Genomic DNA, 26082 nt, shown 5'->3' with positions numbered 1-26082 from the left:
ATAACTAGCGTTGCATTGTATACTGTGCAAAAAGACCATACTCCCTACTGCTAATGCAATTGTTCACTTATAATGTGATTCACTTGAAAAGATTTTCTTTATGCTGTTTAATAAGCCAGCTCTTAAAAACTTCAGTCACAATAACCACACAATGTGTTTGAAGCATGATGTTTTTAGCATTGTGCTGGTGGGGGACAGTCACCACCACGGTGCTGGGTCTTGATTAAATCAGAATCTCATTTATCCATGTCAGATAATCTCATTTTTAACTTTGATTCTTTGTGAGGTTGAACTTTTTTTTTCTGTACAGTGCAGTGCAGAGATAACATCTATCATTTAGAATAAATGTTTTTTTTCATAGGCCCCTGTCTAACACAGGATATACATAAATCAAAGAGTAAGCACAACCTGGCTCTTGCAGAACTGGGGAAACTAAGATCAATTTATACCTGGCTTGTTATTCAAGTCACCTCAGCTCTGTGCCTCCGTTTCTCTCATCTGTAAAATGGATGGAACACCCTACCAGTCTTGAGAAAAACCACTGACATTTGTTGAGCATGTTAAGACCTTCAGATGAAAGGCACTACACAACAGCAAGGCATTAAATGGCAATAGTTGTGCTGTCCTGGATTGTGCACCTACAGCTATCCCAACAGCTCAGGATAGAAACGGAAGGAAGTCCCCGCAAAGCATGTCTTCACGCTACTCCTCACATTCAGAGCCTGATGGCATAGCTCGCTCCACTCACTGGAAAATACCCAGGAATTATTTTGTGCAAGCAGGTATCGAGGCTGGCCATTTCTCACAGCACACAGCTGTGACAGCGGGTTTCCCTGTGCCCTCCTTCAGCATCAAGACTGGAGCCGAGTCCTGAGACAGTTCCACCAACACAGCAGGCAGAGTGAGTGGTCACTGCTATTTGTCGACTCTTCAAAACTAGAGCGGCTGAGCAAACTTTGCTGACTGACTCTTTGTTTTCCATGCCTAGTGTCCTACTGACACACATGTAAAACACATGAAGTGTCTTTGAAGTCACTTACCAGAATGTGTCCTTAAGTGACCTGTTAGCGCATCCCTCCTTTGGCAGGCATAACTGCAAAGATGACATTTAAAAGGTTTTTCCCCTGTATGTAGTTTAATGTGGCGGAGGAGGTTACCCTTCTGAGTAAAGGAAGCTCCGCACTGATTACACTGGAATGGCCGTTCACCTTAAAATGACATACAAAAAAGGACATTTAATGGTTACGTGGGTATCATGCTATCCTCATACCCTTTCCTTTTTGGAAGAGGAAAGAATGAAGTACTGGATCAATCTCTTTCTATAGAAACACACACAGCCCTTCCGTTGACTTCAGTGGGAGTTACATGCAGCTCTGGTGTCAGAGCTTCTGGTAACATACATATAACTATTGAAAACACTGTACAGTTTTTCCATGGAAATAAGTGTTCTGGAGGAGGCTGATTCCAACAAGCTAGCAATTTTTAGACGAAAAAAATATTTAAAAAAATCTTATCTTACTGCAGGTCAAAACCTAAGATGCTCATTTATTTGTTTGTTGCCAAAGTATAGCACAAAGACAAATGCACATATAGACTGGAAATGGCAGCACAAAACCAATCTAACTTGTGTTTTGTGCCTGAAATACTTAAATGACATAGTGCCTTTCATCCAAAATTCTTAAAATGCCTCACAAACATGCTTTTACTAACATTCAATCCTGATAAGAAGAGAGGTGGGTAAAGTGAGGCACAGAAAAGTGAGTAACTTGCTAGGGATCACATGTGGCCATCAAGGACTGAATATGGAAATCTGGATTTTGGTATTCTTTTTTAAAATAAGTAGTCTAAATTACAAATTATTATCCTTTCAGTATTCAGTTCTTACAAGAATAATATAGGGATATTTACCAGTGTGGCTACGCTTATGAACCATCAAGACATTGAGGCTAATGCAGGCTAATCCACAGATATCACAATTCATTTTTCCACTAGCTGGCCTGACGTTGTCATATGAACCAGAGTGTCTTTCCAGTTTAATGCTTTCATATTCGTTATATTCTCTGGGATAGGTATAAGGCATTTCAGATTCTTCTGGGTTTTCCATAGGCTCTGAATTTAAAGCACTCTCCTCTCTTTCACTGTATTCACCTTTCACTTTAACCACATCATCTGCAGGCAAAAAAAAGCACAAAAGTGAAAAAATGCTCATCTTAGCCATAATGAAGTATCTTAGGAAAAAACTCACCAAAAATTACATAAAATTACATTATCAATCTTCCTTAAAGTTTTACTTAAACACCCAAAGATGAAGAAATGCAGTTGAGACATGAATCTTCATGGATCATGTACTCTTAATGACACTCACAGTGAGAAAACCTTTAAAAATATTGACCTGCCTGTTAATTACCTTTGATGGATAATTTTGTTCTACAGATTATAAAAGTATAACACAGTACGAACTTCTCCTGCAATTACAGGGGACTATTCAGAATTCAAAAGAAAATACTTGTTCCCACAACTCACAATTAGCATATAGAAATTAGTGTCTCAGGCTGTTCCTGTGAATTGGAAATACAGAAAGACACAAATTAAAAAAGGATACTTATATCTTCCTGTAGAACCTCGGGCGCTTGAAACATGCCTAAGAAATATTTCTGATCCAGTATAAGACTTCCAGTGCTCCCATGGTATAGATTCTCATCAGTTAATCCTAATCAATAAACCTATTTTTCACTTGGAAATTACAATTTTTATCCAAAGATCTCAAATGTGGAGTAGCATCCAATAATCTTGATACCTGTATCATAAGGTTACTATGTGAGTAAAACTAGCAAAGGCAGGGTAAAGACTTCCTGGTAAATAAATGTAACCCAGAAACGTGAAAAGATTTGTCCAAAGTCATATTGGGAGTGTGTGGCAAAGAACCCAAAGACTCACGAAGATCAGCATCCATGGCCTTTGAATAGGTTCCTGGACCTGGAGCCACGTCCAGAGAAAACCAAAGACATTGCCTTAAATGAATGCAATTTCATGACAAAAGGAGAAAGTAACAAGTAGCTAATAATTTACTAACAATAGTGCTCCCATGTAAAAATATAAGCAAATTGGTCACACTATATAAACAGCTGATGATTCCCAACTTACGTTGCAGAATTTCCTTTCCACTATTAACTCCAGCATTACCAGCACTCGCATTCAAACCCTTACTAATTGACAGGACAGCTTTTTTCTTCTTAAATCTGACTTTTCCACCTAGACATGAGCCAGACTATGGCTGAAACTTGAGTTATGCCTCAAGCTACCAAGCAAAGAAAAGCACTAAGAGATAAAATACATAGTTTCCTGTTTGAAAGTATTGTTCTCGTGGACACCTGCTCCTCTCTCAAACTGAGGGTTAGACAGTTAAATATGGCACTTAATCACTTGTCCTTTCTCCAAAGTACAGAACATGGACTGCTGAATATGTATTAGCTCTGGTTCTGAGTAATAAACCACATCAAATGCCAAGAACAAACAATGGGTGACAGCGAAAATGAGGTAGCAACATAAAATCAGCACTGAAAAATAAAGATGTGGCAACCCATACTTTCATGAAATCAAAATTTTCATCTATATTTTAGTGATAAAATCACTCCTCTATCCTGAATGTTTGCACTAAACCCAGACAATCTAGCTCGCTTTGGGTTGAGGTGAGGGGGAAGAAACACGTGGGTCATAATTTCTTCATCCTATGCAAGAATCCATGCTAGCGTGGAAAACTCAGAGGTTCCTCATGGTGCTCTCCCTAGATGATGATATCCACAGAAGGTTGGCTTTTTTCCCCCATATTGTGTGTTTTTATCCCCCTAGCCTAGATGTTTTTTAGAGTTTGGTACTGGGACTGACTGCCCTGGTCCAGAAGAGCTCACGCAGGTTTGGGTCTTTGCCGTCACAGGGAGGTCTGGATTTGCCTCCAAATGGGCCATTTTTTTCTGCACTTTCTTCAGAACCACCTCTGCTTTCCATCCCAGGGATTCCTGCTTCCACTGAAACAGGGTTTCCTCTGCAAGTACCTTCTGCTCCCAGCTTCACGTCTGAGAGTACGAGGGTGATCCTGCTATCAAGACTCCTTCAAAATTAGTTTATCCATCCATTTCCATCACTCTAAGGAAAAAAATTGCCAGTTGCTGAAAGCAGCTTTCAACAGAATCTCTTTTCCCCCAAAAAAATATTTTTTTGGCAGGTTTGTTGGTTTTTTTCCCTCTCAAAAGGAGGCAGTTCCAAAATAATTTGCTACATCCTGCACAGCATAGTAAAAGGAAGTACACATTGCAGCTGCACCTTGTTGGTACTTTCAGAAACAATTTCAATTCCCACTTTCTACTTAACGTCTCACCTTTCGTCTGCATCAAATGCACTTGCTTAGCAGTGGAGGTCTAGTTGTAACCTCCAACTGAGACGACTTCTCTACCGTTTTCTACTGTTTCTCACCACAAGTTCATGGCTCACAGCTTTTCACTCTTTTACGGAGTTATGCCAGTGTAGCATAGCATGAACGCCGGTTTGAGTTCCCCATGGCAAGCACTTGCTGACTGGCCCAAACTGGGCAAGCCATCCTATGGTTCCACTGAGGAAAATAATACCTCTGCATTTTCCACATTGCACGCTGACTGCTTGCAATAGTCGCAGAGAAGGACACACCTGAGTTCTGATCACGGCTTTTCCACCACTGCCTCCCCCCAGTAAACACCATCGCTCCAGCTGTCAGTGACATTCCACCAAAGCCCGAGTGCTTTTCCGTTTGCATGTGGGCATTTGAGAAACCTCAACGGAAAAATTCACCTTCTGATGACTGAGAACCACAGACAGCAGAAAGGAAGAGTCTCTTTTTAACCAAACAAATGTTAGAAGGGTTGGAATTTTTCTGTCCTAACACACCTGTTATTGTTCATAGAGTCTACTCTGCCTTCCTGACAGCAATACAGAAGCAGTCAGAGGAAAAGACAGCTCAGTACAGGCCAGCCAAAAATTAACCAAGTGGTTGCAGAGGGCTGAAGCAACCAAATTTCTTTTCCAGCCCTGACTTTTGCTCTGTGTACTGGCACGCACAGGGAATACCGTGAGATCAGGAGATCGGCAGCTGTGTGGAAAGGTTTGTATCTGTCACTTCGAAATCATATCAACTTATTTTAATGAGATTAGGGAGTTTCCAGGCTGGTCCAACGTAACCAAGAGGAAGGTGGCTGTAACTTCAAGTAGAAAAGGGAAATTTAGCTGAGGAAAAACACAATTATCCCTAACGATACTAACAAAGTTCTCCCAGTTAAAAAAAAAGAAGTGCTTAGGAAAGCAGAGAGGTTGTAAGACTGAAAAAACATTCATGGTGTCCAAGCCAGGGAACTATTTTTCTTGAGGCAGTTCATGAAGGTAATGTACACTGCAGAAAAAAATGTAGATTTTACACAACAAAGTACCAGTGTGATGCGTTAAGGCTGATGCACATGGTTTCATTTCCTGGGGAGATGATTACAAGATGAAAGACATACTCCAGAGTAATATTTTTGTTTCACCTGAAACACTGTAAAAACAATGGGTTCTGGAAAAAATCCAAAATAAAGCTGTGGTGGCAACTTCAGACTGAGTCACCACATGAACAGTGTTTGTATATGTTCTATAAAATGCATGAATAAAAAAAAGAAGTCAATAGCAGCAAATAATTAGGGCAAGCTAGAGTATTATCTTAGCTATTCTCTCTAGGAGGAAGTCTCTGAAGGAAAACCCCCCGATTACTATATTTAATCCAAGACCTTGGCATCAAATATAGAGAAAAGAACGTAAGTTTTGTACTGTTGTTAAGCAAAGTTTGCCAGCAGTGTTATGAAAAGCACAAAGAATGAAAAACAGAAGCTATTAAAGACAACGGCACAAAAGGGTGATGTTGCTCAAGTGTTTTACAAGGAGTGGGGTCATAATCATGAAATCCTCAGCACATGCAAAAAGTCAACTGGATAACAAAGAAACTTAATCATCTTAATGTGGCATTTTAATGATGCTGCTGATTTGCTATGCCAATTCAGAGATAATGAGCCCCTAATGCTACAGATGTTCAGCCAGACTAAAGGAAAAAAAGAAAAAAGAAAAGCTTTCCTTGTATGCCATTTCCTAACTATCCAATTAAACAAATTGTGAAAGCATATAAATAGTTTACCAGGTTTTGACAGCTGTTAATAGGATTCAGATGCCGAAGAACAAGAAGGGAGTCTACACATGTGCATATCGAAGGATTCTTGTGACTACCTGGATTTGACAGGTATTAACTGATGATTCATCACCGTTATCTCCACACAAAGTGTCCCCAGAAATAGCAGTATAAAACCAAAATCTAGTGTACACATACCAGAGTTGGTCCCCTCCCAGAATGCGAGATTCCTTTACCTAAATCAGCTTGAAACAGAACAGGCGCACACGGTGAAACTGAAAAAGTCATCGGAGTTTCCAAATTAAAGTCAGAATCCTGCATGTTTATGAAAAACACCTCTACAATGGAATTCACGCACTGTAGGGAAAGATACGTCATGAAGCAAACACACCCCTATTCCTGAATGAATATAGAGAGGTTTGCAGTACATCCCATCAAAATTGTAAACTGAAAAAAAAATCAATGCTATATCTAAGCTTTTTTTCCTTAAATAACAAGAAGAAAATAATTACACGTGACATAAATGTATATATTGAAAATTTGGAGACTATAAGTAAGGGGGAATTATAAAACGTGAAGCAATAGTAACATGAGATTATTTTTTTTCGTAGAGGCAACACAGTCAGACATAAAGCAACTTTTCTCCATGTCTGTCTTCTACACCACTGCAGATATCAATTCTAGGGAAGGGAAAGGAGTTCAAGCCTTTTGGGCCCATTTGGCTTTGTTTCTTCCACTGACTCCAGTGATAAGCTCACTTTTTTACAGCAGCAGTGATGCTTTTGTGAGATCGTTGTTTGACAACAAAGGAAGAAGCAATCACCTAGCAGCAGCTCAGCCTTCAGCTAGACAGCAGCGGCAACACCAGTAACGAAGACACAGTGGCAATAAAGGAGTGCTCCCTCATACAGTGTGTACGCCGCTGGACTCGTCCCACTCAGGCATCCCCGCAGCTGAGATCCCTTTTTTGTGTCACTACAGGCCAAAGCACATTCTTCTGCACTAAAAATCCCAAGGGCTGCGTTCAGGACTTTCATTCTACAATGCACTGGAAAACCATAGATTTCACTTCCTTTACTTACTAAAAATTATTACTTGGACATATTGGCTTTGATTTTCTTTTATCTTTGTGCCTCCCAGTATTTTTGTAGTACTGTTGCTCGCTATCCGTTTTTTTACAAAACCCAAGCATCTATTTTGTTCCGATACTCTATAAAGCATACTCGAGCGGTAATTCCTAAATGAACCAGTGCAGTATGCACCTGGTGGAAATTTCATTTCTAAAAATAGGAGAGAGTTTCACAATTCCCCTTTGTGGAGTGTATGCTCTATGGTAATGAGTTTCCTTGTTTTTATTGTGACTTGAAACAAAAATAGAAACAAATCAAATTGAAATGCAGCAATGAGAATTGGAAAGAAAAAAAAACCCAAACCAGACATCATTTTCCAAGCGCTCGGATGTGTATTTTCTACTTCATTAATACCAATGTCTTTCTATCATTAAAACACAGTATAATTTATCCAGTTGTACAATTAATTACAGAAACAACAACAACAACAAAAATCAAACACCACACATCATTTTTAGGACTTCCATTCAAAAGGTTCCCAAAATTTGTTAAAGTTATACTAACAGAAATAGCAATAAAACTGAGTACTGCCAAAGCTGGAGTTAAACAGGACAACGGCACAGCAACACCGGGCAGCACTAGGCCATGGTTTTGGGAAGGAAATGAAAAATAATGCATTTAACTGACACTACAAACAGAATTTGGGGAAGCAGAATGTTATTACCTGAGACAACGTGACTGGGAGCTAGAAAACTATGGCTAGTACTATGTTAAAACTATCACAGGATTTGTTGGGGTTTTTTTAATTAAAAAAACTGTCAATAGCTTTCTGCTTTTCCTCTACTGCCGATAGCCCCAGCGCTGCACAGGAGCACAGAGGATCAGAGGGAACGCCATCCCACAGCCCTGGGCCTACAGTGCCCAGATTTTCCAAAGCCTGTCCCAGATGAATTTTGTTTCATTTATGACACCTGTTAACATTATCCTTTCAAATCTTAATATCTTTAAAGTCTCCCTCTTAAAAAAAAAGAAAAAAAAAAAACGGAAAAAGAAACTGTACGAGTTCTTCCCTTCTGTTACAGTGAAGATAACATCACTCATAGAAAACATCTCTAAAATTACAATTCCTAAAGTCCAGAAAGCCAGATACAATCACAACCGTTAAATCAGACTTCAATTAGACAGTTAATCAGAGAACATCTGGACCTAACAGTCAGACTGAAAAAGGCCACATGTTAAATTCAGATAATCGCCTTCATTAGTTATATCAAGGGACCTATTACTAATACGACCACTCAGGCATGATTGTCTCTGGTCAACTGCTTTTTCAAATGAACTTCAAATCTGAGAAGTTGAAAGTGTAGTTTCATTTAGCCTTTTTTTAATTCCTCTCCCAAAAGTCTTTCTTACAATGCAATATGCTTTTGTGTTTTACACTAGAAAAATATAATATGAAGAGAAAATATAATATAATATGAAGAACAGGGAAATATATGTGGAAACATCAGTGGAATTTTAACACCTATAAACCGAAGACAGAAGCTTGGTTAAGACATTGCTCAAAATCCTCGAACACCATAATCTTCACAAAACTAAGCGTATTGATTTGATTCAACTATAAAAAAAAAAATCCAGTAGTAAGTAATCTAGATTCCGGTAATTGAATTTCAGATTACAAGTCCATTCTCTCCAAATTGAGGTTTTTATAATTAAATACTTGTGTTTGACTTTTAGCCTGGTCTTCTATAGAAGCATATCTATCCACTCTGTGTTCCCTTAGTGACATTCAGATCTGTACACCAAACCCAGTCCTATCTGGCAGAGGGGAAAGTCTTCTCCCAATCACTCAATTCTGACAGCTGGCTGTTCCCCAGATGGCCCAGGGGTACCTGCATCTCCCCGAACCGCTCCTGGAGGTGGTGCTCCTGCATCAGGAGAAACAGTCGTGGTGCCTGGCACACTGGGCAAGTGAGATGCAGCAACAGACTGTTCAACAAGGATCTATGGAATTGAGCTCTACATTACACGAAGTTCATAACAGATCCTGCAGAGCAGCAAGAGGAACAAAATAGGAACAAGACCTGGAGCACTAGAATGCAGTGTGATGGGAGACGGTGTTGAGAATAGGGCAAGGCTAGCCTGAGGTACCAGAAGTAAAACACCACGCAAACTTTGCATAATTCCATTAAAAGTCATCCAGCAACAAGACACAACCCCACTGGAAACCAAGCTTCATCAATTCCAGCGCTCATGGAACTATTTGCTGCGTTTTAGCAAAGTTTCTACTCTTGTGGATTTATTTCTGCTTTCCGATACCTTTCCAGCAGCACAAACAGTAGTAAACCTGCCCCTTAAACTCACACATTTTGTGCCAAATGAACAGCCTAGTTTGGGGGCAAAACATGAGTCATCTGAATTAACTGATTGCCTTTCCACCAACCCATATTTCTAAAAATGGATTATTTTCTACAATGATATGTGATTTGAATTCCTAGGGCCATTTTCTTCATTTTCACTTATTTCTTGCTGGGGGGGTGGGGAAGGAACATATGGCAACTCATCTGCCCTGGACTAGATTTTCTTTCAATGCCAAAGGAGTAAGTATTTCTCCCACCTTTAGTTTCAAGGATTTCTTTTGAGTGAATCCCAGATGCCTACTGTAGAAAATGAAGTTTTAAAAGTTATGGAAAGGAGCCCATCATCTATTGAATAATGCTGTGCATCCATTCTCCTTCCAGAACTTGTCTGATAGCTTAGACCAACAGTCAGGATACCTCAAAAGCAAATTCTTTTTTCTGCTAACTATAATGGATTAATTAGAGTAAGAAATCGCTGCACTTTTCTGATTATTTCAAGGCAACCGGAATACCCGAGTTTCTGTGTCAGCCCTGGGCTACCCATCGTGCAAGATAGTCAGAGCTGATGTCAATCATTCACAGGCTGTGGTGACACAACTGGCTGCGTTGATGTCACCGAACGTGCTTGGCAGCATTCCTGCCGCTGACAGTACAGTACTGTAGAGCTAAAACAAAGTCAAGAGGATCTTTTGTTGATAACACTCAGATGCAACTTTCAGTTCATGCGTAGCCACTAAAGCAGAGAGACCTGACACAGTTAAGCAGTACAGACTCCTTGCCTGGTTTTAACACTTACAGAAATCCCCTGTTAAGTGAACTTCTGCAGCACGGTGCTGCTGATGTTGTGAGATAACCCCTGAGTCCCATGAGCGGCAGGGCTCGATCTGGGCTTGGGAGATGTAATATTCTGATAAAAAACGGCACTTCCTTTTCGAGCAGATAAGTGCGTGTGCTAGCAGCACCACTGGAACCTCAGTACGCGCCTAAGCGAGGGTTTGTCATCCTCTCCTGTCTCACTCCAGCCTTTTAACCGCCCCCTTTCGCACACCTAAATGCAGCAGCAATTAGCATCCATAAACCACAAATGTGGCTTCTATTTCTTTTTATTTCACAACCATGAAAGCTAGCTAACATTCATAACACCCAAAAAGTTGTCTGCCTCAACAGAGGAGGGAATTAAGACATAATTAAACACTTGCGCTTCACTGTGACTCCCATAGGAGAGAACGTGGGTTTTTTTATTTAATTTTTACGTTAAGGACACTTCAACTTTGGCCACCAAAAGTAACAGTGTCAGGGGCACATAAAGAAACAAGGGAAATAAAGTGCCTCCTCCCCTATCTGCCTCATTGCTTGTCTCTTTTCAGACTAGATACAGGAAGCACCATGGGAACAGCGTATTTTTATGGTTGCAGACAAGCGTACACCATGTGCACCACAGCGTGCAGCCTCCATTCCCTTGAGGCAAAAAAAGGTTTTTTCATTCTTTTTGTTTTTTTTTCTTGTTCTCCATCAAGCTTTTAATTATCATATCACTATAGCCTTCTGCCTGATTGCTTGCCCTATACTTAGCAATCATCATAGTTGAAGCCCTTTTAAAAGGGGTGTATAATAGGACATGAATTGTTTTCATTGAGTGGCATCTCACCTCTGTCGGTTATGACACGGACAGAATGAACAACACATCCAGCAGTGTGTCTGCATGTGCTCAGAGAAGTACAAATATGGAATTGTTTGGTGAAAAAGTGAATTTTCTTATACTAAAAGAGCACCAGTTGTGATGACTTTTCAGCCCTATACACTAGTTTATTTAGTGCCTTTATGAAGCTTCTGTAGCCTTTTGAAAGGGTCACAGTACCACTTTCTGCAGACCGAGCATAAACGCCTCCACCAAACTAGAGTTAGACAGCATCTAGATTGGACCAGGCTCCTACTTCTGCCTAAAGTCTCAGAAGAAGTCCCCACAATGTATTTAGAGTGTCACCCATTAAGAATGCAAGAGTCACAAAAAATGTATAGTCCAAGAAACTGGAAGGTTACTACTTACTATGAATGCTTGACGAAACACGGAAAAACCAGACATAATTGTACCGAAGAAAAACACACTGTAGACATATTAAGGCAGTGGAAATCAGGCTATCAAATGTTTGATCTCACTCTGAGAGTCAGTGGCCTCATGTTCTTATGAAGGCCTCCATCAGATGGAACAAACCCTGTGGGCATGGATCATGCAGGGCTTCGGGATTAAAAAAAGGAGAGATTTCTGTGACGCAGACTATCACCAACAACAAATTGTGAAGATGCTGAAGTGGAATTGCTGACTGACAAAAGAGGTAGATCACAAATACCACGATTAACATTTATGAGAACCACACAAAGGTTTTTCATTATTTCTCTTTAAATTTAATATGCAATGAACATATTAGAGATCACACCTGGGAAAGTACCAAATACAGGTGTTTTTTTGTTTTTTCTTTAAACAGACTGACTTTTCAGGTGTAGGCCGGACATAATCCATTTCCGAAGAGCCATCACCGATACTGACAGCATTTCTATTCTCTGATTCTGGAGAATACTATATATTCATTTTTACCAGGGTTAGTGATCCCTGTACGATAATACTCCCACCAAGGCAGCACTGTCAGAATGTGGTTTCGCTTATCTAGAAGACAGACAGATAGTTACTGACCCACAAGGACTGCTCAGTGACTAACGTAGCTGCTACTGTTGATCTGCAATTTATGTAGTAGGCATGATATGAAAGCTAAGATTATTTCTGAATTTTAGTATCCAACAACAACTGAACTGGCGTTGTTAGGAAGAAATTTAAATGCACCTACTGATATTGGCACAGCCTAAAGTTCTAGCACAGCGTGCTTAAATATTTAAGATTTATTGTGCTTCCGGTATCAGAATGACTGTAGAGAAATTTATGTGAAGCAGTAAAGTAAACACAATGTATATATTTTATTTTGTGCCATTTTACACTGAGATACTGTAGCTATGTTTTTTGTACATTTAAAACAGCTTTCTCCTAACAATCATCTCTTTATTCCTGTAGTGAAAATCAAAGAATAGAGTGCTGCGGTACTGAGTAGGTTCATACTCACTTTATAATGAATGAACGCTCTAATGGTAAGGCAGTCTATCAGAGAGTGACCTGACGTTTTCTTGATAGTTATAGCATTATCTTTGAGGTGTGAATTCTCAGAGGTTGCATTCCAGAACAAATTATAAAGAGACTTTACGAGATCAGCAGCAATATAAAAAAAAAGAATGGTATACAAGAGCAATATCAATATAAACGTTCTCCCACAAGTGCTTAAGTTGCACCTGATATAAATGTATGGAAAAGAACCTGAAGCTGAAGGGCATAGGACAGTCAAGGAACGGAAAAAAAGACTTGCTTGACGCCATGACACTGTGCATGCCAGCAGAATAGACAGGGCTTCTGGTGGGGAGAAGACCGTACCTCTTGTATGGTCAATGTTGAGGGGTTTGTGAAAGAAACCCTGTCCTGGCTTCCTGTATCCACAGCTTAGTGACGAGGAGGAGCAGAGGGCACGGCCACTCGGAAAGCAGAGGAAGTGAGCTAGCGCAAAAGGAAATGCCATAAGGGATGGACAAAGAGCTGGAATATGGCTGTGAATATTTTATGGGCTGTGGAATCTGAAAGAGAGATCAGATGCCTTGGATGTAGAAAAGGCTCAAGTCTTCCATGTTCTGTGGATAAAAACATCAAGCTTCTCTTTTTAGGGTAAGCACAGCAGAACTCACCTGCAAAAGCTAGATTCTACACCACAGGCATCTATACTAAGCTACTCTCCACTATAAATGGAGTTTTGCTGAGAAGCAGCTACTCTGGGGACATGAGGCATTTCATCCTAAATCAGACACCCAAATTTGGTCAGAAAATCTGCGTGCTCTCTCTCCATCAACTGTCAAGAAAGGTCAGAGACCATGACAGTTCTAGACACCAGTGCTGTAGACCTAAGTGAGATTAATTTCACCCTCCTCATGGACTCCTTTGCTAGCGCAGCACCCCCTTGAGTGTTTTATCTTGTTTTGTACTTTGTAAATAAATAGAAAAAGTTTAATCTTTAATAATGCAAAAGTTTAACCTCTGAACATTTCATTTTAGTCCAAAATAAAGTAATCACATTTATGTTACAGAGAACAACCTGTTACTTGGGCAACCAAACCAGAGACAATTCTTTAGTGATTTACTTGATTCATGTGATATGTAAACGCTACCTCAAAACTACTAACCAAAGCCACAGAAAAAAATTGTCTTGACACTGCTGTACTGCCATGGACATGCAGTACTTGAAAGGCAACGTGAAACTGGTAAAATACTGTATGTCTTTTCCCCAGTATATGTATACCACATCCTTTACCAGGCAGCATTTTTCACTGTTTGTGGTTGAGAACTGGCATAAATGAACATGCTCAGCTCACTGGCAGGAATGGTTATTAATGCTGTGATTTCAGTTTATGAGCTTCTACATCAAGGAGGAAATTCAAAGTCTCTTGCTCTGAATCTATGTCATATACACATAGACAAGTCCTGAGCTCTGAAGGCCTGTAAGATTGCTGAGTCCAGGAGCTGTGTTTTTTTTAATCTTTTTTCTATTAAGTGAAGAGGGCCTACTAGTTTTTAAAGATACACATAAATACCCATTTATGTAGGAACTCTTAAATAAAAAATAGTACATATCGGTTTAATATTTTATTCATACCTGTGTCTTCTGTCAGAGTTGTATAGGAAGCAATTACTGTTCAAATTAAACCATAAACATGGTAAACTGTCCAACCTTCTGTTCACCCACAGTTTAAAGCACAGGATTGCTGCTACAGTTTTAAATTTTACAGGGCGGAGCTGCCCTCTGAATTCAAGGTAACTTGTCTTTTCTTTCAAAAAAAAAATATTGCCAAGTTTTTTTTTTCAGATATCAGAGTAGGTGAACAACATCAATAAAAAGTGCAATCCTAACACACACATTTGTCATATGCAAACTACTTTTAAGAATTTGTATGCTACAACACAAACACACATTAAAAGAGCTCACCATATGTACATGCTTTTTTATCTTGCTATCCATATTTCATAGATCCTGTAAAAGTGGCCTTAATAAAATGCACACGAGGTTCTCTGATGGAAAACACTTGCTCCTCCTTTAGAGCATGTTGAAATGCTCTAAACTAGTTGTATTGTTATTCCTTTTACAGTGATGCAGGAAAACTAGTGCCATGATGCAGAATAAACTTTCTAATCACTCTCATAGCATAATCAGATGAATAAAAAGACAAAATAACTATTATTTTTCAGAATTCAGTCTCCACTTTACCTCCTGCTTCTTCATTAGACTGATTGTGTTCCTTCATATCTTCCGCATTATCCATACTTTCCATTTCCTGGGATTTGTTCAGATTACAGTCTGTCAAAACCTCCTGTCCTTCTGAAAAAAACAACAAACAACCCAATAATTAACTCTTTATGCTTCAAGAATATTTCCAGGCAATTACCTCCAAGCATCTGCAAACTCCCAGTGTTGCTCAGGATGCCACAGTTGTTCCTATAGACGTATTAGTTGCAATTTGGTTGAACGGATTTGCTTCCCAAAGTCCTATACAAACTCTCACACAGAGTACACACCTTTAACTAAGTCTGAAATCTGAGAAAAAGCTTAACTCTTCTTTAAATTGTTCTAAAGGACAACAAAACAGGAATAAAATCCAGTATATGTAACCCTCTACATCATACGTACTCTGACAACTGCTGCTAGCAGGTAAGCAAGCAAGCTCTTCAGAGCATGGAAAAGGAATCACAGCTCTACTTTATTCATTTGGGCAAAATATTAATCATTCTGGCCCCAGGCCAGGAAACAGCTCAGGCACGTTTCATCAGAAACCTCTTTGAACCCAGTTGCACTTCTCTGCTTATTCCATATATATCTTTTTAAACATCAACATTATCAGAAAGTTTTCTGCTGCTCACCATGGCAGCAGTACATCCCAGAAATCCCAGCCTCTCTTCTCTGAAATAAAGCCAAATTTTTAACTATAGTGAAGTTTATTTGGGTGAAGTTTTTCAAATAAAGACACTTTCATAAAATCCATGATACAGACTAACTCAATATTATGCATATTTCTGTAAATTTCAGATCAGTATTTTCTTTAAGAAACTGACAGTGTTTTCTTTCAACAATCCTGTGAAATTGCTACTAAAAATTGTTTAACTTATTAACAGTTGGATAGTAAAAAACCCAATCCTTCTCAAGCTAAATATAACATTGGATCTGAAAAAAAGTTTTAGTTTTTGATTAACAAGGAAGTAAAACAATTGCCCGACTCAGATGAGAGGTTTCTTTTCATATTTTCAGAAAAGTAGCCAATCGAAGGAATCACATTAGTCTTGCTTCCCTAATCAAATCTTCCAGCTTTCTCCTGAAAACATTTCCCTTCCTACTACACAGTCTTTTTTTCCCCTTTAGTATTGTTTTCCAATATTATATTGAACTTCCACAGTTTTATTTCAATTCTAGAATTTACTTTTTGCCTTCAATGCCCATCTTTATATTTGTGACGGTGCTAGTCAGTGTGCTGGGAATCTAAACAAGCTGCAATACATATATTTTTCTCAATTTAAATATAAAATTTTCTAGAGAGGGTGAAAGAACATAATTTGAAGAGCACGGTACCTGCAGCCATGGGCTGTTCCTGAGAATTACTTAGGTCCATACCTGCCTGTGAATCTGCAAAAGACACAAAAAGCAGTCTGAGTTGCTTAATATTTGGAACCATTCGTGACAGATTTCTTATAATCTTATAAATTCCTGCTTTCTTGACTGAAAGCAAAACGGAAAAATGCTCAAAGAAATAAATACCAAATAATCATTATGTTTCATTGTACAACTTCTTTATATCTTCAGCACTGGCATGTGCACAGAAAAGGCATTAAGTATTTTCTATCTTATAAAAATTATAGAACGGGATAACTTACACTTTTGATTTAACATCTCATTTTGCACCCTGTGAGCACAGCATAGCGGCAGTAACTCTATATGAAGTGAATTTCTATAAAGCACAAAGTACAAGGTATTTTTACATTCCTTTTCCAATACAAAGGGAAAACCCTATTATCTTCCCAAGACCTACTTGGTTTGCATGGCAATGCAAGTGTAATTCCCATTTAGAAATTCTGATAAGGATCATACATCTGGAATTTTAAAAATATTTTAGCAGATGACATGTGGCCTGGTTTGCAAAAGTGCTGAGCACTCGGCAGACCGCTCCGAAGACAATAAAAGCTGCAGGTATTTACATCTCCCACTCTCCCAATTTAGGCTGGCGAGTTTAACTGGAGGCACAGATCTGACCTGTACAGTTAACTCTTTACTCCACGCCCTGCTGTCTTGAGATTTCATTGATATGAGTGCTCAGTGTCACAGCTACCTGCTTCCTTCCTCCTTTCTTTCCTCCTGCCTTTTTTTTTCCCCTCTTCTTTTTTCCATACCAGAAAATCTTTTATCATCTTTGAACATAAAAAAGAATAGCTCCAGGACTCGTAAAATTCATTCCTGGCAGTTACATAACAGAAATACACATGCAGTGGCCATGAGGTGTTAACCACGAGTGACATTTACCCCATAATTATCTATCTTTACCACCACTGCATATGGAACATTTTTGTGGTCTCTGCAACGTCAAAATGTAAAGCTCTGTTAACTCTACAGCAAAGAAGCCCGGTATCAGATGAAGCTATCCAAAAAAACTGCACGAATAGAGATCCTGATGCATCCAACAAAATAAAGGCAAACTCAGAGAAGAAAAAAAAAACAACAATAGAACTATCCAGGAAATCTTTTTAAAATGTTTGGGTTTGTTGTCTACTAAATGAAAGCATCCAGCTCCCAATTCTCAATAATGGGTCTGAGAGTTACATTATGCATGTAGATCCCATTACTCTTAACTAGCTATTACCAAAGAGCAGCAAAAAAACCCAACGCATTTAAGGATGAACTTATTAATGATTCAAGCCATCCAGCAGTGGCCTGAGCTCTTCAGGGTGTAACTCCTGACTGAAGACAAGTTGTTAAGCTATTAGCACTTATGAAATGTATCCTAAAATTAAATCAGAGCTCCTACCCTTTCATGCAAATTTAGCACGAATGCAAGCTTTTCATTAAGTGTAATTTAATAGAGGTAAAAATGTTGCCTGGTGTCATAAACAGTCGCAGAATTAAATAACAAAAAGTTCAAATATTTACTAAATCTGGGTTTTTTTAAATAAATAACATCAAGGAAATCCATAGTTACGGTTCTTAATTTGTCTTTGTTTCATTTTATCATACCAGGAAAAGTGAGGTACAGAGAAGTAAACAGACCAATTTATACTGCAAATAATGATGGGGAAACATCAGTAAATACAGGGTACATGAACAAAATTCTCTCTAGTATTGATTTTAATTTTACATTGCAATAATAAATTACACAAACCCTTGTAATTGTGCAAATAATTGAGCTTTGGGCAAGACAATGAAATCCCCATTATTCTGTAATACTTGAATTCGACTTTAATTGCATTCAGAAATCCTGTGCTGTTGCCCCATTTGGGCGATAAAGCACTGAACTGGTCAAAGGCCCAGCATTAAGGAAAAAGGGTGCCTGCTGGGTGGGTGGAGAGGTGTGGCTTGGAATCTCTGCAGCAATACTGCATTTTTCGGGGTTGCCAGGAGGTCTTGAAACAAAGAGTTAGAGCCCTTACATGGCTGCTTCAAATCAGATAATTGTGCATATATTCTGGTATAAATATATTGTTTTAGAAACCAGGACATCCCCCGAGCACAGAGTCACTCCACTAAGGATGCGTACATTGCTCTAGCTTATTGGGTAAATGGCATCAGCGCAAGCTTCTGTGTACAGGGTTCAGTGCAACACCCCGAGCAGCCGATGAACTGCTCTGAGCAGCTCCGAACCGCAGCTCCAGGACAACTTGCTGGAGAACAGTACTGCCTGAGCTGTGCGACAGCCCAGCAGGACCCGTTCAGCCAGTCCTCCGACACTCATCTGTTTAATTTTGAGATCATCTCTGCATATTTATTTACATTTTGTTGAGCAAAACAGGTTCCTGTCTGTGATGAGCTGCTGGGCACTACAATCCTTCTAAGGAGATAAGAACAACGACAGACCATATAACGTTTCTCTTTTCTGTTGAGAAATATCCCAGTCTTTGTATCACTTTCAAGCCTCCAACATCCACGCATCAGTACCTGGTTTCTTTATGATATTAGTTTCAAGCAGCTTCTTACAGCCTTAGTGGTCTCTTAATATTTAACCTCCTATCTCTTTCCCGAGTATTTTAAGCCAGATCCTTCACTGTGCCCCGTAAGTGCGCTAGAAGGAGAAAGTCTAGGAAACTTCCGTCCCCGATTCTGTACAAATAAGACCATATTTCTACCTAACATTCAGAAAAGCACAATGCAGGAAATCACTTACAGAACACGTTAGTCTTCCCAAGCTTCAGAGAGATCCACTGACTAGGGTGCATGGAAGGGAGACGCTCGTCCTGTGTGTGTTGCAGCTGACGCACAATTTTCATTTACAAAGCAGAAGTAAAATTCATGTGCTTTTGAAACCAATCCTTAGCCATCCTGTGTTCTACGCCAATAGCCAAAGTGAGCAAAAATATTCAAATAGCTTGCTAAAAAAGTGCTCTGGCATTTTAAAGCATAACTGTATTAATAGTTTATCCCGGTATTTGACCAGTTAATAGAAGCAACAAAAGAGCCTACCTGTATTTTAACCCCGCTAAAATGGGTGTTTTTCAAATAAATGATAACACTAATACCCTTCTATCATCAATACAGCTGTAGGCAACAGCACAGGAGCTACATCTTGAATTATTATAATCTTACCTGTTTGCATCCAAAGTGAAAACCAGAATGTTGCCTTTTTACCGCCAGCTGCACTTTTCAACCCAACAGCACTGCACAGGGGACATCTTTTTAAATCCCCTATACCCTTAGTCCCTCTATCACGGCATATGGAGCAAACACAGCTTGTTTCCTTGTCTTTGTGCCAACTTGAGAGGCACAAAGAAGCCAAAGTTAAACACCAATCTTGGCCACCGCCCTGCAGGTAGACTCCCACAGCCTTATCCCTAAATGCTCACAGCGGAGCCAGTGCCTTTGCTATGTATAGCAGTCAGCCTCTGTCACCCCAGCACGCTCTTCACCTTCAGCCTGCACTGTACTATTAAAGAGAGAAAGCCTATCTAATTTCCCCACTGAATGGCCGCTTTCAGCATTTACAGTCTCAACGGCTTTCTGAAGAAGGTACCTGGACCAAATAAACTCTTTGCACTTTTAATAATAGCATCTCTAACACTTTGCTGCTCTTAAGTGCCATGTAATATTTGAAACGACATGGGCATTTTAAGTGCACACGTCATTTTGGGAAGAAATCCTGATCAGCAACATGTAACTTAGGGTGACATTTAGGATGAGACTTAGTCTCATCCTGAAACCAGCAGAATATCTCCTGGTAATTCAACCTGTTCATCCCAGTACAGCAAATGGAAATGAGAGCATGAGGTCAGTTCTTGTGATCGTTGCAAAAATAAACCAGTCATGAAGAGATACAACCCAGTAAATTGCAGATTTGGGCTTCCTAGACTGAGGTCTCAAACTCCTACTCTTGACAGTGCCTGTCTCCCGGTCAGTGACCGTACTGAGCCTCCTTGCACTGAGCACAGAAACTCAAGGACAGAAGTGTTACCCCTTTGTCCTCAATGGCAAATTTCACATCAACTCCAGTGGAACTGAGATTTTCTCAAGACCCATGGAAACAGAAACACTTGGCAGTTACTGTATCCGGAGATAATAGAGTGTATCACCATCTTTTACATTAACTCCATCCCAAACATAATAAACTCAGGCACATTAACTGATCCTCATAATCCCCACTACATGACTAAAATCTGAAGGATTATTTGTATGTTAACTTTAAGTGTACAAGAAATAGGAACATAAAAAAGAGGCTTCTCAAATAAGCTCAGTTGTAGTGGCAGAAACATGACTATTTTCTAATCAGAGACTAAAATTACTGACATACCTAAAGAGTTTTCTTCTCTCACAAGAGATATACAGTGGTCCCGACCTGACCAAGACAATGAGGCTGCATTTTTAAGTACCAAACCGCCACCAGACCCATTCTTTCAAAACACTAGTTACTCTCTCAAGCACCGATAGTCTCAATTAAGTCAGATTCTATGAGAGTAAATATTTAAATACAAACATTTTAAGAACCTTTAGCAAAGGAGAACATATTTTTAAATAGACAACCGCATCTAACTTAAAATAACCAAAAACCTCAAGTCATTGAGACACAGTGGAATCTAAACTCAAGCCCTTAAAACGATGAGTTCAAATAAGAATATCCACTTCTGGAATAACAAATCAAGTGATGCTTTGCACAGCTTCTTTGCCAGGCTTGTTAAAAAGACCATTAATTTTGCTTTTCTGCAAAAGCAAATTACGCCGTAGCCGATGACTGACTCGCAACTCTTTTTCTGCTGGCTCAGAAAGTTACACACATGTTTTACAAGCAAAAAGAAACAAACGCCCTTTAATTCGTTAAAACCTAGAATACGAACAGGAGGTAAAGCCGGCTCTAAAGCCTAACTTTATCATACATACTGTGCTGCTTCTGAAATTAAACAGAGAGGGGGGGAAAAGCCCCGTTCGTTTCCTGCTTAATTGCAACACGCGATTAGAGTGTGCGGCTCCGGCGGCTGCAGAACAGACCGCGCCGGGCAGTGAACGGGAGGTGGAGCGGGGGGTCGGCGGGGAGGACGGGGGAGCGGCAGCGCCTCCATCCCCCTCCCGGGGACGGGGAAAGAGCGGGGTCGTTTCTCACCTTCCATGTTCCGGCCGCGGCTCCCGGCTCCACCTGCCCGCTCGGGCCCGGGGACTGTCAGCGGAGCTCACCGGCCCGGCCTCGCCTCCCCCGGGCACCGCCGCATCCGGCCCGGCGCTCGGCGGGCGGAGAGCGGCGCCGGGCGGCCACCGGCGGAGCCGACCCGCTCCCGGCCTGGGCGGCTCGCCCGCCTTGGAGTTCGCCGCCGGGGCTAAGGGGGGTGCTGCTCGGCGGGGACACCCGTGCCAGCGGCGGCCGAGGGTGTGTGTTTTGGGGGGCTGAGGGAGGCCCCAGCCATTCTCCTAGGACAAATGATATCAGACTGTGAAGAGCATTTCCAGCCCGGTCAGCACATGTTCATGAAGGGCAGGTCCTATTCGACTGTCCTGGCCTCCTTCTGTGACAAGGTGACCCGCTTGGTGGACAAGGGAACGGCTGTGGCTGTTGCCTACCTGCACTTCAGTAAAGCCTTCAACACTTGTTTCCCACATCATTCTCCTGGAGAAGCTGGCTGCTCATGGCTTGGATGGGTGTACCCTTTTCTGGATGAAAAACCATCTGGATAGCCTGGCCTAAAGAGTGGTGGTGAATGGAGATAAATCCAGTTGGCAGCCCCGGTTCCCCAGGGCTCAGTACTGGGGCTGGTTCTGTTTAACGTCTTTATCGATGATCTGGACAAGGGGATGGAGTGCACCCTCCGTCAGTTTGCAGAGGACACCAAGTGTTGATCTGCTTGAGGGCAGGATGGCTCCACAGAGGGTCTGGACAGGCTGGATGGGTGGGCCAAGGCCAAGTGCTGGGTCCTGCACTTGGGTCACAACCCCATGAATGCCACAGCCTGGGGCAGGTGCCCAGGGGGAGGGTGCCCAGCAGAAAAGGACCTGGAGGTGTTGGTCAACAGCTGGCTGAATATGAGCCTGCAGTGTGCCCAGGTGGACAAGAAGCCAACAGCATCCTGGCCTGTATCAGCACTAGTGTGGCCAGCAGGACTGGGACAGTGATTGTCCCCCTGTACTTGGCACTGGTGAGGCCCCACCTCGAGCGCTGTGTCCAGTTTTGGGCCCCTCACAACAAGAAAGACATTGAGGTGCTGGAGCGTGTCCAGAGATGGGCAACGGAGCTGGTGAGGGGTCTGGAGCCCAAGCCTTGTGAGGAACAGCTGAAGGAGCTGAAGTTGTTAAGCCTGGAGAAAAGGAGGCTGAGGGGAGACCTTCTCGCCCTTACCTGAAAGGAAGTTGTAGTGAGGTGGGTGTTGGTCTCTCCTCCCAAGTGACAAGCGATAGGAAGAGAGGAAACAGCCTCAATTTGCACCAGGGAAGGTTTAGGATGGATATGAGGAAGAATTTCTTCATCAAAAGGGTTGTCAAGCACTGGAACAGGCTTGAACAACCGCAAGGAAGTGGTTGTCACCATCCCTGTAGATGTGGTGCTCAGGAACCTGGTTTAGAGGTGGTGTTAGGTTAACTGTTGGGCTTGATCATCTTAAAGGTCTTTTCCAACCTAAACGATTCTAGGATTCTATGGGAGATAAGCTCTTTCCCCACGATCAGAGGTGGCTCCACAGTTAAAGAAGCCATGACAGGTCCTTAGGGAGGAATACTGTCAGGAGTGGGACCAAGGGGAACAGCTCCAGGAGCGATAAACCAACGTAGCAGGAGTAACCCTACCCTCAGGGCTTAGACACACTCCCATGCTCAGGGCTGAGGCAGCTGGGTGATGACATGGATCCCCAGCTGCCCACTACAGCTCAAGCTAGGTCAGCTGTCCCCTACAACCCATGTCTCCACTTGCAAGCATTATCCGACAAGCAACGTGCCCCATCTCCTCCCAGCTCCCTCGGCACTGCCAGCTGGGATGCCATCTGACAGCCTGTCCTGCAGAAGGGTCACCAGCAAAACAAACGGATCCACCACCCATTATGGACATCAGTTAAAAATGCTACTTGGTGTCTTAGGGAGCCCTTCGTCTTTAAAGCAAGCACCCAAAATAGCGCGGGAAAGCTGTCTGTGATGACTTGGGTTAGGTCACTCAAGGGACAATAGCTATTCATACGGAGAGTTCAGCAGGGCGACACGGAGCTATTTTGCGTTGGCAGGCTTCTGACTCACTTTATGTTACAGTGCAGAGCCAGGCAGTGTAAGCCTTTATTAGAACTGGTGTGGCGATTGTGCGCTGTGATGCCCACACACATGAAAGAGCAGCTTCTTTTCTACATACTTCATTTCCTTTGTGTGCCATTCGTCCTGGCTCTGTTTACACATCATGTAAACATGGTAAGGCAGCCTCAACTGCTAAACGAACGCTGCTTTCTTTGCATTATTTGTTAATAGATCACACACCTTGGACTGTACATTAAAGTTAAATGACTGATATAAGGGTAAAATAGAATTTATGTTCAGTTAGCTGTTTTTCTTAATAGCATTGCTACTTAGAAGAAAATCAAGTTACAAAATATTTTAATAAATTAAAGCCAAGATTAATTTCACTCATAGTACTTGGGGGATTGTTAAATGACAACTTTTGTACATTTAAGACAGAAGTCTGAAAATAGGCTCCCTCTACACAACGCTCGGATGGGGCTCTGAGCACCCTGCCCTAGTACAGGATGTCCCTGCCCACGGCAGGGGGTGGCACCAGATGACCTTTGCGGGTCCCTTTTGACCCAAACCCTTCTACGACTCATGAGGAAGCAGAAGCTGTGCCAGACCAACGCAACCTCCACTTCATCTGCAAGCTAAGCACTACTCATGGCATTTTGCTTTACCCAAAGCCCACAGCTATTTACCAAGAAAAGGCCTAAAAAGATAATAGCTGGCCTAGATCTCAGATCAGCAGAGAACATCAGTGCAGAACAGGCTGTACCTGGCATGCTTCGACAACACCACACTTCGTGTTTGCAGCTTTGAACTCTGATGAGCCAGAGAGAGAAAAAGTAAAACAACCACCCCACGACGCTGTAGATGGAAGGCTCGCTGATCATCTTCAGCATGACCAGGGCAGCTGCACTTTGGGACTCTTGGGGTTATTGCTGCGTCTGTTTATTACAGTTTTACACTTATTTCATCACATTGTGCTTTTGAGTTGGGGTTTTTTCTTGGCCCTTTAAATCAGCTGTATTTTAAAACTGAGAAATCAATGTTTTGGGGTAAGACGACTGATGGAGGCTTAATGGATTTTTGTTCCTTTACCACATGTTTTCCACAAAGGGGTCCAGAAATCAGTAACAATGTGACTTGAGAATCTAGAAATTAACAAAGTGGCAAATTAAACTGTGATCTAACCTGATCACTTGGACATAAAACCAGGGAGCAAGTGCGAATTACCATAGCTCAGGAACAACATGGAAACATGATTCTCCTACTTACTTTCTGTGTTGTGTCAATGACTCCTGCTTAAATTGACGTTTTTCCGTCACTTTTCCATTGCTTGGAAAAAGAATCTGGAAATAAAATGATAAAATAAAAAAAGATGTCTGGGATAATCAAGACCAATTCTCTGCTATTCCAGACAATCCCGTATTCCCTTTCCAGAACCACTTAATAATTAGGAAGGTTTCTTGCTCCTATGAACTTTAAGGAAGCTCTGAACCTACTGTGTGATGATCAGAAACCTCTTTCTGTTTTCCATCCCAGGATTATTCATGGACATGTTCTCTACTGCCAGACTTGTTCTCCAATTTAAATCTTTACTTTCCCTCTCATTTACCATCAGATATTCAATCATCTCTTCTCTCTGCTTTTATATCAAGGGCAGAAATCAACCGAGCCTGGGTCTGCCAGCATATACAAAGTACCACGATCCTCATCGTGGCCCTCCTTTGCATTATCCCCGCTTTAGGTCATCCACCTTAAAGATTAGAGACAAAACTTGAGTTCGGCATCCCAGATAAGACACAGATTCACACGACCCTGTACTCCTGGTAATATCTCTACTTATTTCCTAGGATAAAATATTTGCCTTTTTAATGATGAAATATCTGTGCACACCACGATCAACAAGTTTACAGTAGATTTTTTTCCTCTTCTATCATTTCCTACTGACCAAGTTTCTAGCCGTTAGCAAAAGCACTTAGTAATTCATAAATACGTGACTTCTGTGAGTCTGTGACTTCACATTTTGTCCTATCAAATCCCCACCACCATATTACCCTATTCTTAAAGATAACCAGCTTTTCCCCCAGCCCCCGAGTTTACAAATCTGTAGCAACAATTTATCAGTCTGTAACTTAGAAATATCACAGACCAGAAAAGGAATAAGTCATTCGACTAAAGACACAGACCAGCAGCCTAAGTTTATAAAGATTCAAAACTGCAGACAAAGCTTTATATAAAGGTACTATTTTATAATAATTACCAAGCTGGGGACTGATGGGCTGTGCAGGACAGTTACATGACAATAGGCTACAAACATCCTTAGGAAGAGAGGATGTTCAGACTGAAATATGACTAGTTTGTAGCAGACACGTTAAAAACTGAATCATTTTGCCTATACAGCGTAAGCGTGAAATGTTAACTTTGAGTAAAACTGAAAACATTCAACACATGGGAACGCTGGATCT

The 26082-nt window shown here is 41.1% G+C and overlaps 1 protein-coding gene across 7 annotated transcripts in view; it reads right to left on the bottom strand.

The window, feature by feature from the left end:
* Positions 1-26082, bottom strand: part of IKZF3 (IKAROS family zinc finger 3) — a 51951-nt gene that overhangs the window by 15418 nt on the left and 10451 nt on the right. The window contains exons 1-5 of one of the 7 annotated variants that reach the window (XM_054224586.1): positions 21525-21639; positions 16307-16360; positions 14954-15064; positions 1909-2169; positions 1041-1208 (exon numbers count right to left, since the gene is read on the bottom strand). In XM_054224586.1, the coding sequence (XP_054080561.1) occupies positions 1041-1208; positions 1909-2169; positions 14954-15064; positions 16307-16360; positions 21525-21531 (601 nt within the window). In that variant the 5' untranslated portion in view covers positions 21532-21639. The other 6 variants (XM_054224585.1, XM_054224584.1, XM_054224587.1 and 3 more) reach the window with 6 other exon arrangements.

This window comes from Rissa tridactyla, chromosome 19 (genome assembly GCF_028500815.1).
Source record: "Rissa tridactyla isolate bRisTri1 chromosome 19, bRisTri1.patW.cur.20221130, whole genome shotgun sequence".
In the NCBI taxonomy this organism is placed as follows: domain Eukaryota; kingdom Metazoa; phylum Chordata; class Aves; order Charadriiformes; family Laridae; genus Rissa; species Rissa tridactyla.
This window is presented reverse-complemented; position numbering and strand designations above follow the sequence as displayed.